The sequence below is a fragment of the Punica granatum genome, chromosome 4, assembly GCF_007655135.1.
Source record: "Punica granatum isolate Tunisia-2019 chromosome 4, ASM765513v2, whole genome shotgun sequence".
Classification (NCBI taxonomy): domain Eukaryota; kingdom Viridiplantae; phylum Streptophyta; class Magnoliopsida; order Myrtales; family Lythraceae; genus Punica; species Punica granatum.
Genome location: NC_045130.1, coordinates 4367575 through 4384266, shown reverse-complemented (window position 1 = coordinate 4384266; position 16692 = coordinate 4367575). Strand labels below are relative to the sequence as shown.

The window sequence follows — 16692 nt, the reverse complement described above, 5'->3', positions numbered from 1 at the left end:
ACTAGAAATCCAATGTACGTACAAGGACCGAATATATGACTAAAAAATTGAACGGGGACTACATTGGACTAATGTGAAAGTAGAGGGACTGACTAAGGGCGGCCTGTGAGTTTATTGTCCAGCCGGGGTAGTTTCGGAAATCAAAGGATGGCTTCTTTGGAATGGAACGTGGGTTTCCAGTCTGTGGCGTCCGGTCTGACGAAATTGCCCCCCGTTTGTGCGGGGACAGAGGCGAGAGGAATGGGAGGAGGAGGAGTAATACTGTAATTCTGCCGATGACTTCGCTGTACGGACTGCAGAGAGAATATCCGCGGAGGGGAGAGAGAGAGAGGGGGGGGGGGGGGAGGGGGGTGGTGGGGGAGGAGTGTGGAGCTGTTTACTTGGGAATGAGGCGATTGGGAGATGCGGATGGATAAGCATCACCGTCCGTTAGTACACTCTAGCAGGGCCCACATAAGCCATCAGTATGGACCCACTTTTTCCTCGTAAGAGACCTCGGAAATGTTGCGTGTTTCTTAAGGTTACGGGAGAAATTTATTAGTCTAATACTATGTAATATAAGTTTTAATAATTAATAAAAAAATAATGTGCATAATTTCGCCGTAAGAATCGAACCTATGAAATTTCATTTTTGAAGTTAATTACGAGGCAAGACTCGGTGAATCTACAATATCTTAGTTGAGCCATCGCTGTAGCATATCAAAAAAGTTTGATTTTAACACTTATATTTTTCATAATTACTCGATGGCCATATTTGATAACATTTAATAAATTCTTATATTTGATGGAGGCGCGCCGGAAAAGCTCATTACGTGAAGATGATGACAATTTATTGATTATGACTAATAATGTTTGAATAAGGTTATTATTTTCTCACCTTGGTCGTGCCTACTCTCGATGTTGTGTATGTTCGGGTGGAGGTTCATATACTTGGATAATAAAATGTATTAATCCGAGTAGTATTTATAAAGTTTGATGGTAACTATTGACAATAGCAGCAATCAACATTACTCTCACTTGTAAATTAAATGCGATCATCGTTGCGATTCATCGCCATTTCGGGTTAATCACATCTTATCTGTTTTTACCCGTCGCCATCACCTCCGCTTCTTAACTTCTATGTCACGCATCTATGAATGGCTAAAGCGAGAGACGGCCCCGATAAACATTGAAGGATAGGTTCAATATTAATCTTCCATTTAACTAGGCCTTCTCAAATTTGCTGAAGGCACTTGCTACCATTTTTGAAATTTATTTATGGAGTAATTAATTAATTGGTATCTTGCTTCGTCTCCAGATCACTTTCCATTTGGTTGTGTCAATTGGATAGGAAGATGGATAGCTATTGGGTTTAATATGGCAAGGTATGCTCTGGCTTTACTAATATTGCCCAAATTTTCGCCTAAACCCAATGGCAATCCATATAATTCGTAGTTCGCGTTTTATTTTTCGTAGGTCCATATCTGCACATTAGGTCTAGTAAGAAATGCACCGGCAATAAGTCCATCTAATTGTTATACATTCATCTTTGTTGTATATCGCCTAACATGAAATAGCACCATTTTCAATGTTTGTTAAGTAGAGGAAACAATTCATCAAAACAATCTTATAAGCATTAACTTTAGTCTTTCAATCTCAGAAAAACCTTATCAGTTGAGGTTCAATTAAATCCGAATCTATATCAAGTCTATCTATCCGGAAAGAATCTTTAAAGTTGTTGCGGAATTAAGTCGAGATGAATTAAAAAAATACAAATTCCGAGCGATCTAGTTTACAATTATCAGTCCTTATGTCGAGCTACATATGACAGACCCCATCTGAAATTGAAATCGACCTTGATCATGCTTCCACCGGAATCGAACCAAATCGAACTGAATCGGACCATCACTAGGTGGATCCACATTCACCTCGTCCGTGCAAAGATTGGATCTTGCCAGAAGGCAAGAAAAAAGTCGACGCCCACCAACAGCCGTAAATCGAGAACTGCCACGTGGCACTGTCGACCAGCCGCCTGCCCCGTCATCAAGTTCTTCCTTCCTCCTCCTTCCACCTTCGTCCCTTTCCCTCCAAATCTCATCTCACAGTCCTGAAACCCTTCCCCGAGCAGAAAGTATATAACTTTCTTCACAGCACAGCTCCCAGCAGTCAAACCGAAGCAAAAGATTATACCTTTCTTGGGTCTGGGATCGAGTTCTTGCCTGAAAGAAGAGACTCGCGATCGATCGAGGAAGAAAAACAATCAGTTGACGGGGGGAACTCTAACCTTATTTTCTCCAAACTCTGAAGGGGGCAGCCCTTTTTGGTCTCTCTGCGGCAGGTTCTCGCTCTAGAAATGGGGGTGCCGGTGGTCCGGTTTCCGATTATTCCGGTGATCAGAGCCATGGGGGTCACGGTCGCGACCCTTGTGCTGGTGTGGACCGTGCATTACAGGGGAGGCCTTGCTCTTGTCTCTGACAACAAAGATCTCATCTTCAATGTAACCTTCTTTCTCTCTAGTTGACTCACAACAAAGATTGTTATCGCCAGTGACTGGTATCATCTGCTTACTGAAGATGGGATGCCGTCGTTGCTTGTGATGAATTCTTAGGAGCTTTAACTTTGTCATTCAGTACCCTCCTAGGCTTCTGAATATGAGCTGCTTGGCGCCTAGTACGGCGTTGTGGAGAACTCTTTTGCAGTCCGCGTCCTGCAATTTTCGATCAACTCCTGATCTGCTAGATCATGCCTCATTTTACCATGATGGTTTTGGACCAGTAGGAGGTGCATTCTGTTATTAATGGTTAAATGTTAACCACCCGAGAAGGGTACTTTTATTTCACCAGGCTCTCGATTTTGTCTCTCTCTGTTGATAACGTGATGTGCCTTATTTTGTGCTAATTTGGAACAACCAATTCGATAAGTCGGTCTTTCCTGCTAGGCCGTGCCATGTTGAGTATAAGTGCTTTCTGTTTATTGGTTGGGGCGTAAAAGTCACTCGAGGCCAATGGACTCCAAACTTAGATATGTTGTCATTTGATGTATAATAACTATGTTCAGTTTGGCCTTTTTAACTAGGAGTCTAGGACTAATCACCGGATGGGTTTTGATTGCTGTCATTAGCTCGTCAACAATTGTTGGAACCAATCGAATCCCATGCCAGTTTAGCATGGAAACTCTTTTCTGAATCAGGAACATTTCTTGATTCTCAAGCCGCAACTGCACTTCTATTGACGTTGTTTGCTGTTTGTCCATCTTTCTTTCATATTTTGGTTGGTTACTAATAATGAAAATCCTACCCACCTTTCAACTTCATCCTCTCAAAAGATGAAAGTATTGCAAATGGTTTTTTTTTTTTTCCCTTTTGTTTCAAGACAGAAAAAGTTATGGTAGGTAGCAAATTTTGACAATTACTTACTATTTCTACTGTTCACATCAGGTCCATCCTGTTCTAATGGTTATCGGACTCATTATCTTGAATGGCGAAGGTAAATATTCTCCGCCAGTTATTTCAAATATCCATGACAAGAAGTTGCTGAAGCATGTCAAAAACTTTCTCTACTGGCACATTATAATTTTGATGTCCTGACTCGCATTTATTACACCCAGTAAAAGTATCTGTCAATTCTAATGCAGCTATGCTCGCATACAAGACGGTATCAGGAACTAAGAGCTTCAAGAAACTTATTCATCTTACACTACAATTTCTCGCCTTCTGTATAAGTGCAATTGGTGTTTGGGCTGCCTTGAAGTTCCATAATGATAAAGGCATCGACAATTTCTACAGCCTACATTCGTGGTTGGGGCTGGCTTGCCTTTTCCTCTTCGGCATTCAGGTTCCTCTCACAATTCTCGCTTGTTCATTATTATGGTTCTGGTGCAAAGTTGCTTTCAAAGACGGAACAGTGAAAGGGTTGTCTGGGGAAACATTCTTAAGTATGCCTTTTGCTATAGGTAAAATTGTTTCATGGGAATGTCTCTACTGTGTTTGATGACATTTCTGGTTGTTTTCGAAAAAGGTCGTTTTCGAGTGTGAATGGGTGATTCTTCATCAATGTATCTACTGACAAACCTGCCGAATTACGGTTTCCCAAATATATGCTCTATTCCATTTGTAAAAGGAGATTGCGGCATGATATACCAGAAAGCAGTTCATATCAAGCATTGATCGATAAGTAAATAATTTCCAAATGTCTTCATGCAGTGGGCTATTGCATTCGCCATATTCTGGTACCCAGGTGGCTCGAGAAACAGCAGGGCCACATTACTTCCATGGCATGTATTCCTTGGGATATACATCTATGCCCTAGCAGTCGCTACGGCTACCACAGGCTTCCTGGAGAAGGCTACATTCCTTCAGACGAACAATGTGATAACACGATATTCCTTGGAGGCCTTGCTCGTGAATTCCCTTGGGATCCTGGTCGTCGGGCTAGGCGGTTTCGTTACGCTCGCAATTGTAGCACCAGTTGATAGCAGAGGCGATGCCCGAAAAGGTTCAGCTGAGTAGGAATATATGGAACAAAAGCACATTCTCTGGGTTGCAGTAATCACGGATTGTTACTTATATGTTTGTATTTGTTGGTTTCATTCTTACTCCTGATAATATGAACCCAAATCATGCTTCTATGGTCTTCTCTTCCATTCTGGGTTGAATGCTTCATTCCTTCCATAGCAATACCATGTCTCGCAGACAAATGTTGGATTTTGTCCTTAATCTTATGATTCTCGTAACTTGGAGATTCATCGTTATAGACATGGGCTCTGAAGACATCGAATAATAATTCTGACCATTGAGACTCAAACCGAAGACACATTTTTCTTCTTTCCAGTCAAACATCGAATACTGAACAGAAAAACCTACTCGCTGATGAGTAATCAGAAAACCTAAAAATAATTTCTTAACCCAAATGTTGCCTCTGGCAAATGAGAAAAGCTTGAAAGGTCTTTTTCATTATTATACTAACGTTACGCTAAGAAACATGTCCCAAAAACATATCGCCATAACAAGTTTCAGTTTTTGTATACGCAACAAATGGGAGGTTTGCCCAAATCCAGTTCTCTTTTTTCCCAAATTCTCAAAGTACACCAGGTACTATTTTGGCATACAGCAAACCATTAAATCACCAGCATAATTGATCCAAGCAAAGAGAGAATCAGAACAACCAAACAAGGACAAAGATAGCACATGCCGTTCGATTTCATGAAAACATCTCTGCTGCTCAGTCTCACTTGAAAAATAAAATAGAGATATCCTTAACACACAAGGAGTAACTGAGAACTGAGAACCATTTGGGGATGCTCCTAAACATCTCCGAATTAAATGAAGCTTGGACAGATTGGTCCCTTGGAGAGTCCAAGACGAACTTCCATACCATGGTGCATGTCCAATGGCCGGAAAGTCTCTGAGTCACGAGGGTCTGCGAGCAGCAAATGAAAAGATTCAAAAGAAAATCATAACCCAATATATAACGGAATCTAACCAAATTCTACTTCTGCTTTAAACACATATAATCATGCAAAATGAATGATCATTAGTTTATGGATATGTGAAAATGGTTTGAAAATCATAAAAGTTCAGAAGTGACTGTTACTAGTTACAAGTTCTAAAGAGGCCTTCAGAAATACAACTTAAATAATAATTAGTGCATGTAACTTCATTGAGGAATGATTTATTACCATTCAAGTAATCCTCAAAACCAAAGTCATCCAAGGTGCCTGTCATAGCCTCCAGACCCAACATAGATGAAGGGATTACTCCTGGGGGTCGCTGAAACCTGAAAAATTTCCCAGAGTGATACATCAGAGATGGAACTCCAAGCTTGAATTTCCGTATTGGACAACTTAAAGATACAAGCTTAACCCAATATAGTAAACTTAAACTACTCAGAAGAGTATTAAGTACTAATATAATCATCCCATCATCCTACGCGGATAATTGATCAGAGGCATATCCAGATTTACAACACAGTCTTATTACATTCCTTTAATGATTTGAAAAGTTCAAGAGAATTAACCAAGAAAGATTCCAGATTTCTGTCAAACCACACAGGTCGCATGAGCAAATCCTTTTCATACACATATTATGCACAAGTTTTATCCACAACGTCTAAGTATACAACCAATCCATCATTTTAATTGGTAAATGTCTTGATACCTAAGCTCAGTCAGCACCATAACTCTTTCAGTCTCATTGCTCTTGTAACTTATCATACTATTCTCCATCCCACAAAATTTAACACGAAGTTCTGGTAGATAATTACTGGCAGAAGCAAGCTAATGCTAGAAAACTCAAGTGGGTAAGATTCACACAATCATCGCAATGCAGGAAACACTATCAACCTTCTCTGGGCTGCGAAAAATCTCTGGGAAAAAAAGAGTAGCATAGCAGCTCATAGAAAAGTTATACTTGCCACCAACTGTTCCGTAAGCAAATGACTCCACCGACATCCACTTTTAAGAACATACTCGAAAACAAAAAATTAGTGCCTTGAATTTCCTACCGAGAAAGAATCTGCCTATCGAGGTCCATCTTTAGAGGTAAAGCTGTCCCGTAAGTGTTGGCAAGGAACTTTCTTTTGATTTCATCTTGCGTCTTCCTTGCCTGAAGTCACAAATGAAAGCAGATACCCATAAATCAGTGCACGAAGCTCCATATCAACAAAAGAAGAAAAACCCCACACTTATAATAGCCCAAAGAACCAGACAGGGAATAAGAAGTTTTCCAACAAGAAAAACCGGACATTCACAAATTGCAACTACAAAGTCTAATCTTGAGCACCAACACGGTGACCAAATATACCCAAAACCTCCTCCTTTCCAACTCACTCCCAAGCCACGTGAAGTCAAGGCAATCGCATGAGTACAAAAATTGCAGACTCCGTATCCTCACCGAAGACAAAATCATGCAAACGAAAAAAAAAAGAGTAATTGAGCTCAGAAAAACCTAAATTCATCCAATCCTACAAATTCTCGCAATGGCTCGTTAACTCCCCGGTCAACCCTCTATCAGCATCACAAAAGAGAGGCACACAAATCACAGAACCACAGAAACAGGGGGAGGGGAGAGGGACGGAAGGAAATACAGATTGGTAGGAGGACTCCAGGGGGTGAGAGCCGACTATGTCGCCCTTCACGCCGTGAAGGCCGAACCGAAGAGCGTCGTTCTGGACTCCTCCGATCTCGTGCGCGATAACCTTCGAATCTTCCATTGTTCCTCTCCTCCGATCTCTCTCCTTCTGACAGCACCTGCTCCGCTCTCCCGCTCGATCTTCTTCCTCCTTATGCACGACGGAGCTATCGTCCTGGCTTTTCACTCAAGCAAGCAAGCAAGCACGAGAGAGAAGGAAGAAGAACAGAACGACGCCGTATTGAAGAGTCCCGGGCCGGGTTCATAGATGCATGAATGGGCCGAACAGCCGTCTGCACGGGCCTTTCAGCTCATTCATTAAGCCCAATATTCCCCGGTAAGTCTTGATCAGTTCTGTAGTTTTTTTTTCCCTGAAAGATCAGTTCTGTAGATTTATATTGTAATCTCATTCTTTTTCATAGATGATGTGACATTGTTCGGCCACTATCACCGATGAGATAACTCAGTTGGTAATGCACTAGTATTTTAAGCACTAGGTCAGAAGTTCGAGTCTCGAGAGTAAATAAAGAGGGAATGTCCCCCTATTTGTAGTCGAATCTGCTCGTGGTGATAAGTGGTGTTTCTTTGACATCTCATTGGAGTCACGAAAATGAGCCTGAACTCTCGGATCCTGATGTAGTTATGGTTCAAATAGGACATTCCGCTGCGGAATTCATTACGTACTATGGGGATTGTAACGCGAATCGTCCCCAACCCCTTCATCCATTATAAATAAATAAAAAAAATGTTCGGCCGCAATCAAATCAAGATAAAAAGAATCTTTAAAAATACTAAAATCCTTTAAGTCCATTGTTCAGTGTTTGGCGACCATATATCGTCTTTCCACATGCGTTCTTCGGTGCGTAATGCATTTACACTACGTCTGCATCGAAAATTTTGGAGGTATATGGAGGTTTTTGGAGCAAGAAGAGTTTGAAAATTATTTTAACTCTGAAATCAAACGCCTGTTAGAATCTTATTTGATAATCCTTTTTTATAAAATAGAAGGGATTTTGGAGGTGTTCCAGAAACCTCCACGAGCCGAGTTCTAACCCTCCAATTTTAGAGGTTTAGGAGGGTTAAAAGTATTCTTTTATTACAAATTTTCTAAGACCCTCTGAAGTATAACCCGAACAAGATTTTTAAATTATAAATACACTTCCAGCAATCTCTAAACCCATTAATAAAGTCTAACCAAATTATTACCAAAAAAAAAAAGTCCAATCAAACAATAATTTTAAGAAAAATTCTAACACGACATTGGATTGCCGGACAACGCATTCCTCACCATCGGATGTCATAGAGTCCCACGAGCCCAACATGCATCTAACGTGGGGAATTGCGTGTTACAGTAACACAGTGTCATTGCAGCAGTTCTGTTTAAACACCTCCGAATCATTTCCTTCCTTAAATTTCCTTAGCCCTCTGAACCCCTTCCCATCCAAACCCCTTATCGAGAGAGATCCAGACATACTGTGAAGGTTCGACTACATGGAAGGTCGAGTCCTGAATGATGCGGATAGGAAGAATCATTAGTTGAATGTATATGTATGTAATATCCTTTGAATGTCTATGTATATAATATCCTAAGAACACATAGGGCGCGCAAACAATTAAAATTGACAAGCCAGACGAAATTGATAACCGAATCATGAATAATAACCAAATTAATCATCCCTAAGGGCTTATCTAGCTTGTACCATGATGGTCAGAAAGACTCGAAGCTGAGACACCTCCATCACCTGCAAGTTAGGCTTGGTTTGGGAGTTCTATTTGCATATAAGAAAGTGTTGAAATGTAGTTACTAAAAAATAAGTACTGATTGCAAATAAATTAAAGTATTTGGGATGTAACAATTTGAAACTATTAAAAAATTAAAATTAATATTTGAAATAGAAAATAACCAGAAATAGTTTTGATCAATATTTACTAATCTGCTGGAGAAAATTACATTTTTAATAGCAAAACCTTAGTTTGGGAATAATTCACCCAACATTACTTTTACTTAAAAATCAGTGAGAAAAAAAATATTTATACAATCACCACTACACTCTCGAATGAAGCCTTACTACATATTTGAAGCAAAGAGATAATAACCAAATAGGAAGAATTTCAGTAAACAAACCTACCGTTTGTAAGTAAGTTAATTAAAAAAACTTAGAAAAGGACGGAAGAAAATTTATATATATAATTAATTTTGTTGTTTTTTTTCTTTTCAAATTGAATAATGACACTTGTACAATATTCAGGAATTTCACTCATCATGTCTGTTCCCGTACGGAGCCAGGAATTTTTTATTGTTAGATTAGATGCGTGTGTACTGAATGAAATAAGAAAAATCTGGTGAGAATTTTGCAGGCAGGGATTCGGTAAACCCTAACCCCTCGATCGTCTCTTTCACATACATTTATTCTAATTAATTATATATAGCTCCACCTTAGCACAAAACCCTCACGCAAACTCCGGGAGTTCTGTCAGACATGGAGATTCACTCTGATAGCAAAGCTAGCAGCAGATTTTTACAGCATATGCAAGATTATATTATTAATACATTTTTGCTGGTGCACTATCCAATCGAGAATTGCTGAGTTAATTAGAAGTTGACTGGAAATATTTTATACGACGAGAGTGGCCAAAAAAATTTGGTGCATGTGACCTTTCCTTTCTTCATCGGAGACTGACGACTTGAATACCATTTGTGATGGATCGATTCAAGCCTAGCTATAGCTAGGTTTATACTAATTAAATTATTGAGGGATGAATCTTCCGGCATTTTCAACGTACAGCAAAGAGCATGCACCAACAAATCTTTAGTGGTGAACTTATGGCATGTCGATTCAATCTGAGCTCTTGGGATTGGCATAAGTTGAGCAGCGGATCACGAAAACTTGGCGAGTTATGGCTCAACAAGAATTACACAAAGGCCTAGGATGATACAATACAAACCTCTGGCAAAATGCCCTGCCCTAACCAGCAGAAAAAAAAATATTGACTATGATTCCTACTTAATAATTAGACCCGTGACCGGACTTTAAATCTTAACTTGATGGTTTCTTAACCATATTTCTACAAACACTACTTTTGAAAGGAAGCAGGATCTTCTTCGGTGAATTCCTCTTGTCCCTGTTTAGCCCCTATTCGTTTCAAAAGTTCCTTCTATTTCTTCATATATGTTCTTCCTCATTCTCCTCCCTTTCTTCCGATTCCGAGGCTTCTTTTCGTTTTCCAGTAACAATGGCGAGGGTATTCTGCCTAATTAGTTAAAACTGAGAGCTTTCAGCCATTAACTTCTGTAACTTACATCTAGATGCTTTGATTTCTACAACTTCTTCTGATTCATAACGATTTGTGCTAGCCCTTCTTCTTCATCAGCAACCCTCTGCCCCCGCTTGATCATCATCATCACGCGGTATGTAAAATCAATTCTACATTAAGATCAACTAGGGATTGCTTTTACGTGTATTCTACGATAGTTGCTCTTGAGAGTTATTGTTGGACAACAAGTTGAAAACAAACTCTCTTTGGTTCTCTGGCACAGAATATAAATGGGTGGATCAATGTCGGGGAAGAAAACAAGTTTTACACATCGGATAATTTATTTGTCAATTGATACTTTACTTTGAGAAATTTGAGCTGTTTTTTTATGTAAGTTGTCCCTCGATTGCACAATGAGGTACTAATTCTTTAAAATCCTCAGAGACGGAACACATATAAGATAAGATTATACTAAATGGACGGATCAAGAAAAGGGAGAACTTAGCATGATATTAGAGAGTCTCATTAATTAATTAATAGTACGCATCAACTTGTCGACAATTTGTTCAAGCATCGACTAACAAAATACAGACCTCGATACGTTACAGAAAATAGAAAAATAAAGTAAGAAAATAGAGCTATTAATTAATTAGGGTTCATGCACACCGTTTTAATTAAACTGGCTGCTGCTGAGCTTGTGTTCAAGCTGGCTTGGACCTCAATTCTTCAGTGGAGGACCTAAATTCTGCAAAAAGAAGTTAAAAACAAAAATGACAAAGGGGAGAGCAAGATCAATTAACATGTGCCTGAAACCAGATTAGTAATTAAAAATCGAAGAAATGTACGACCGAAAGGGGGGGCGGGGGGAGGAAATCGAAAAATGTCTTAAGATTAGCCCAGAATGCATACGTAATTACCTGTAGTAAGATTCACATTGATGGCATGATTAACTTCCCACTGTGGGGATAAATCAGGAAGAAAGCCCTGCACGACGCTGAAATTGCTATTCCAATCCTTTGATGAGGAGATCACTGATGAATTTTTATGGTGGTTAAACAAAACCGAAGTACTAGGCTTCCTCATCGTGGCCACGGATTGCTTTGCCACTTCCAGTTCAAGCGGTAATGCTTGATTCTTACTTGCTGGGATGGTGTTCGGACTTTGTGAATCTAATGGATTTTGAGCACTACCATCAGATTGGGCACTTGAAGCCCTAAATTGGCAGTTACTGATGAATTTTTCTTGGGTCCTCTCCCGTGCCCTAGCTCTTGGCTCTGCCCTAGACTGATCTACATTTAAGGTTTTGGTCCTTTTCTTACTAGATATGGACTTAGCCGCCTTCTTTACTTTACCCTTTTTTGGCATCACTTCGTACTCAAAACCGGAACATGAGGAACCACCGCTACCGCTGCTGCTGCTGCTAGTAGGGCTGGTCTTGTCCTGCTGATTGCTGTTATTTATGTGCTTGGTTCTTGCTAGTTTCTTGATGGAATCCGTCGACTTACTGAGGAGCCACTCAAGGGTCTTGCTCGCCCTGTCAAACCCCAGCATGTCCTGCAGATCGAAGAACCTCCTGGCGATCCCAATCGAGAGCCTCACTCTCCGGTCTCGGAGCCCTTGAGCCGTCAAGATCTTGCTGTGCCTGTCTTTCTTTGCTTCTGGCAGGCTAACATTATTCCGCAGCGAGCTCGGCTCACCGTTTCTTGAAAGCACCGTGCCAAGAAGGGCCTGGTGTTGACTGCTTACGACCGAGGAAACAGGAGGCGGGACGAGGAGAAGATCGGAGAGCTGGCCTTCGTGGTTGAGGAAGGATGGGGGAGGGTACTGGTTGTGGTGATGATAAACAGAAGAAGAAGAAGAATTCATGGTGGGAGGGAGCATTTGATCTGTTTTTTCTTTATTAATTGGAGAAATGTTAAAAGGCCAAAATGAGAAACCCTAGTTAGCCATTATTGCATAGCTTCCAGCGCTAAAAGATGACTGGAGAGAGGGCCTTTGCCATGAAATACATCCACCCAACTTTTTCTTGGAGATCTCAAAGTCACAGGTATGCTCTTAACTAGGAAGTCTTGTACCGCCGAACAAATATTCGATGAATATTACTCAGTCATTTGATTATGTAACACCCAATATATTTAAAAGTAAAAAATTGAGAAATTGACTCCGCGGATTTCAACTTAATTATAAGCATTCTCATTGGTTGAGTGGGATGTGTAACACTTAACCAACATTTTTCTTGTTTACCTGGTATATCATATAAAATAGGTATCGTGTAACAAGACTCCATAGTTTTTTTAAAACAATATTATATATGTCGCAGATTATGTGATATACGTGTAACATATAAGATATATATTCTCAAGGAGGGGGAGAAAGAGACTGCGACGTGCCTAATCAACTTATTGATAGAAACTTCAATTTGGAACTCCCACACTGCAGCTAAATTCAATTCTACCATTTTAGGTGGTGTTTTATAAATGAAGTATTTAAAAATTAAACACTTAATTAGTCAAATAAAGAAATGTATAGGAAGAAATAGGAATAATAAGGGTGAGAAAATGTTTTGCAAGGGATTGAGAGTACCAATAAGTGAAAAATGATTTATTTCATTAAGTCAACTTTTTGCTTACTCATTAAGTGGTTTTTGACTCAATCATTAAGTAGATAAGACTATTATCTTTCATCTTTCTCTCTCTTCTATTCATTTTCCCATATAGCTAACTTGTAATTAATTTTTAAGCAAATTATTTTAAGTTGTAAACAAACATTAGTCTTTGAAGAAACTTGTGTTCCATCTACGAACATTAATTATTTACATCCTAAAACAAATTACTGTATAGCATAGTAGAAAAGGAAAGGATAATGAAACAGAAGACTTACACCAAAAAAAAAACAGAAGAAGAGAACACATAATGTTCATTATATATGTAATCTTGTTTACTTATGTACATGTATATTGATTGCATATATATATATATATGTATGTATGTTAGCAGGCTAATGATATTTGCAGTTTCTAATGCATTTTACTATTATAATTTTAGAATCAGCGCATGCTTGTGGTTGTATAGAACCTCCCTGGTCAATCCTACTTGACAGTCTTTTGTTCTTCATTTTTTTTCTTATCGAAAAGTAATGAGGATTCATTTATAATGAAAATAGTACATGACAATGAAAATAGTACATGACAAGATGCTCAAGAAGTAAAAAATTATTAGATCGGAATTAATCGGAGGGGTCCTTCTACATGGGAAAAATATAGGTGAAAAAAACAAAACAGTCAACGTAAATACAAATACAACAACCTTCTGAAGTCCGGATCAAAATCCCTCGCCATTCCGCATGGACTCGGTTAAAATAAGTGGAAGGGTTCTCAAACCATTAATCCATGTAAATTTCATTGTTCTTGTTCTTTATTTTGTAATATAACTTTGGTAGTATAGAAAATATTGACAAGCTATGCGTTTTTTTCGATATGTACTAATAACCCCTAAAATTATATATAAGATGAAATCAATTAGAATTGCAAAAATTGAAAATATATACATGTCATGCTTGAGATGCACGCATGGGCAAACAAAGATTAAGAAGAAGTTATTCTTAAAAAAGATTAAGAAGAAATTTTTATTAGATTCAAGAGTCCCATTTATAATCGAAAAAAATAAAATATATATATATATATATGACTTTATATTGAGAAACATCTTTCTCTCTAGCTCTCTCACGATGTTAATCATCTCGATATTATTGGTTTCACATGGAGGACAAAAGCGCTGGACAGCTACCGGAAATAGGGGAGGTTAGTTCCCCTGTTATTTTCAGATGGACAAAGGAGATTTAACTACTACGCACATGTACGATCTAACTAAAAGCTTTGTGATTTCTGTAGCTTATATACGTGTATGGTGGCATGAGTCTGTTGTTCATAAAGCAGCTCTCTTTCGCAACCTGTCATGCATTTTCATTACTTATATATATATACACCAAAGGGCCAATCAGCTGGGAAGATGATTTCGATTAGAATTGTATAATATTTAGACATATCAAATATCAACAAGACTGATAAATCCGGAGCTTCCGAGATAAGCTTGGCTAGTTCGATCCTTGTTAGTATTTTCGCAATTCTTTACGGTACGTTTAGTTTGCTGAAATGAAATTGATGCAGAATAAAATAGATTGTGACTAAAATTGAGAGGGAATAGAATTGAAATTATGATGAAATTCATTTTGTTTGATTGGACAGAATAGAAAAATAACGAAAATTGAGAATATATCATAAATAAAATAAAAAAACATATATATACCCTCAAATATTAAAATAATATATTAAATTAAAAAATTTTAAAAAAATTTAAAATTCACCGTTCATCTTCTTCGTTGAAGAAGATGAACGGTATTAAAATCCATGGCTACAGAGAGTTGGCTTTGGCTCTCGAGCCATCTAAGGCTCGCGAGCCCCTCAGTGAATTCGTGCTAGGCTCGCGAGCCCAGCCCAAGGGTCGCGAGCCCTCGATCTTCACTAACCCAAGCTAGTGAGCTTGGGTTCGTAGAGAGAGAAACTCTTTCTCTCTCTACGAGCCCCAGGCATCCCGAGCTTGGGTTTGTCGAGACTTGGGACTCGCAAACCCAACCATTGGGCTCGCGAGCCTCGAGTGGCTCAGGAGGTCAGATCTGGGGCCCGCGAGCCATGGGTTTGTACGGTGGAGTGGTGGCAACGACGACGACGATGGTCGGGCGGAGGAGCGAGTTGACGGCCAATCAAAAGAAGGTTGAGGTGGAGGGAGCTTCAGACATTTTCAAGTGTTCGATTCATTCTCCTTCAGTCAGAATCGAGGAAATTCAACTAGAATAATGGGTTTTGGTCTAAGAAAGTGACTTCTTTTTGGCAGAATCGATCAGATAGGAGGAGAAAGAAGGGGAGATAGGGAAAACAATGAACAGTAGGGGTGAATGGCACACTCAAAAATTCGAATAATGGAGGACATTTATGGGATTTCGCCTCTAATCTTTATGAGGATTCTATCGGGAATGGCCATTCAACGTGTCCATGTGATGAATGTATATTCATCATCCATGCCTGATGCGAAACCCGACTCGGAATTCCTATTCCGGATTAGTGGTTTCTCGAACTAGGGAATTAGTATTTCATATGGAATACATGGGGAAGGGAACCCGAATTCTTGGGGACAAAACATACCCTTAATTTTTGGTGAACAAAAGATACGAAACCTAATAAAGATTAAACAATGTGAAGAGCATAATAGACACCCAACAATATCTTCTGATAGAAAATGGTTTGAATTCATTATTAGGAAATAAAACCAAGAACATCGATGTCTAATGGGTGATTAGATCCATTAGATGCTTTGTCTAGTTAGCCAATTCACCCATACATTATGCAATCCTTTATTTTGCCTTCCTCTATCTCTTTTATTTTATTTTTCGGTAAGTTAAGGGGCCTAGGCCCTACAATAGGTTAAGAAGACGAACGGGAATGTAGAGTAGTAACTCCCAAAACATCATCTAACAACAAACTGCCTAAGCCATTAGGAACCAAGGATAAAACATAAATACCAAAAGGAAGTGACATGGCTTGACGAGCTAGTCAATCTGCACAACAGTTCTCTTCGCGCAATACATGATGAACCAAAACCTCCCATTCGCAATTAGAGATCGGATATCATCCACCAACCACTTGAATATAGGAGAACAGCGCATCCAACCAAGAATAAGATCACGAGCCGCTAACGAGTCCACCTCAATAGACAGATGCCTGCAACCAAATCCCATGCAAGACGGAGACCTAAAAGGATGCCATGAAGTTCCGCCAACATTGAAGAAACGATACCCAAATTCAACATAAAACCACTAATCCAATTCCCATGTTCATCACAAATGATTCCACCTGCACCAGCTAACCCCGAGTTTTTACGAGAAGCACCATTAGTATTCAATTTAAGGATTCCTACTGGTGGTTTATGCCATTGCACCAACTGCTAAGAGCGTCTAGATTCAGAATTGGCCGGATTAAGTCGAGGCAAGGAAAGTGTCTACCCTCTCAAGCACACGAGAAATAGGATGGGTTGGTCTGGTAAAGCCTTCTCGGAAGATCTCTTGATTACGCCATTTCCAAATAAACCAACAACCAACACCGAAGATGGTCGTCCAATTAGGTGAAGCATCAGAGTTGTGACGTCGTAGACGACGCCGGGTGCGCAAATTAGATAAAAGCCATTCTAGTAGCGGTTGCAAGAGAAAGGTCTGTCCGGGCAGGTTTGCTGAGAAGATGATCCCAAGTGGCTCACACAAAGATACAATCATGCATGACATGG

The 16692-nt window shown here is 39.4% G+C and overlaps 3 protein-coding genes across 3 annotated transcripts; 1 reads left to right on the top strand and 2 right to left on the bottom strand.

The window, feature by feature from the left end:
• The first annotated feature begins 1994 nt into the window (after nt 1-1994).
• On the top strand, nt 1995-4654 carry LOC116204828 (probable transmembrane ascorbate ferrireductase 2). The gene is made up of 4 exons (XM_031537146.1): nt 1995-2476; nt 3416-3464; nt 3613-3812; nt 4181-4654. Exons 1-4 carry the CDS (start codon nt 2333-2335, stop codon nt 4484-4486), a joined length of 699 nt encoding a protein of 232 aa, XP_031393006.1. The 5' UTR covers nt 1995-2332; the 3' UTR covers nt 4487-4654.
• A 365-nt stretch (nt 4655-5019) lies between these two features.
• LOC116204829 (cyclin-B1-2) lies at nt 5020-7300 on the bottom strand. Its single transcript, XM_031537147.1, has 4 exons — nt 7062-7300; nt 6480-6580; nt 5656-5753; nt 5020-5396 (listed from the first exon to the last, which is right to left on the bottom strand). The coding sequence occupies exons 1-4, from the start codon at nt 7185-7187 to the stop codon at nt 5296-5298; spliced, it is 426 nt and encodes a 141-aa protein (XP_031393007.1). The 5' UTR covers nt 7188-7300; the 3' UTR covers nt 5020-5295.
• A 3567-nt stretch (nt 7301-10867) lies between these two features.
• LOC116205351 (transcription factor DICHOTOMA-like) lies at nt 10868-12402 on the bottom strand. Its single transcript, XM_031537932.1, has 2 exons — nt 11278-12402; nt 10868-11105 (listed from the first exon to the last, which is right to left on the bottom strand). The coding sequence occupies exons 1-2, from the start codon at nt 12239-12241 to the stop codon at nt 11062-11064; spliced, it is 1008 nt and encodes a 335-aa protein (XP_031393792.1). The 5' UTR covers nt 12242-12402; the 3' UTR covers nt 10868-11061.
• Nucleotides 12403-16692: the final 4290 nt, after the last annotated feature.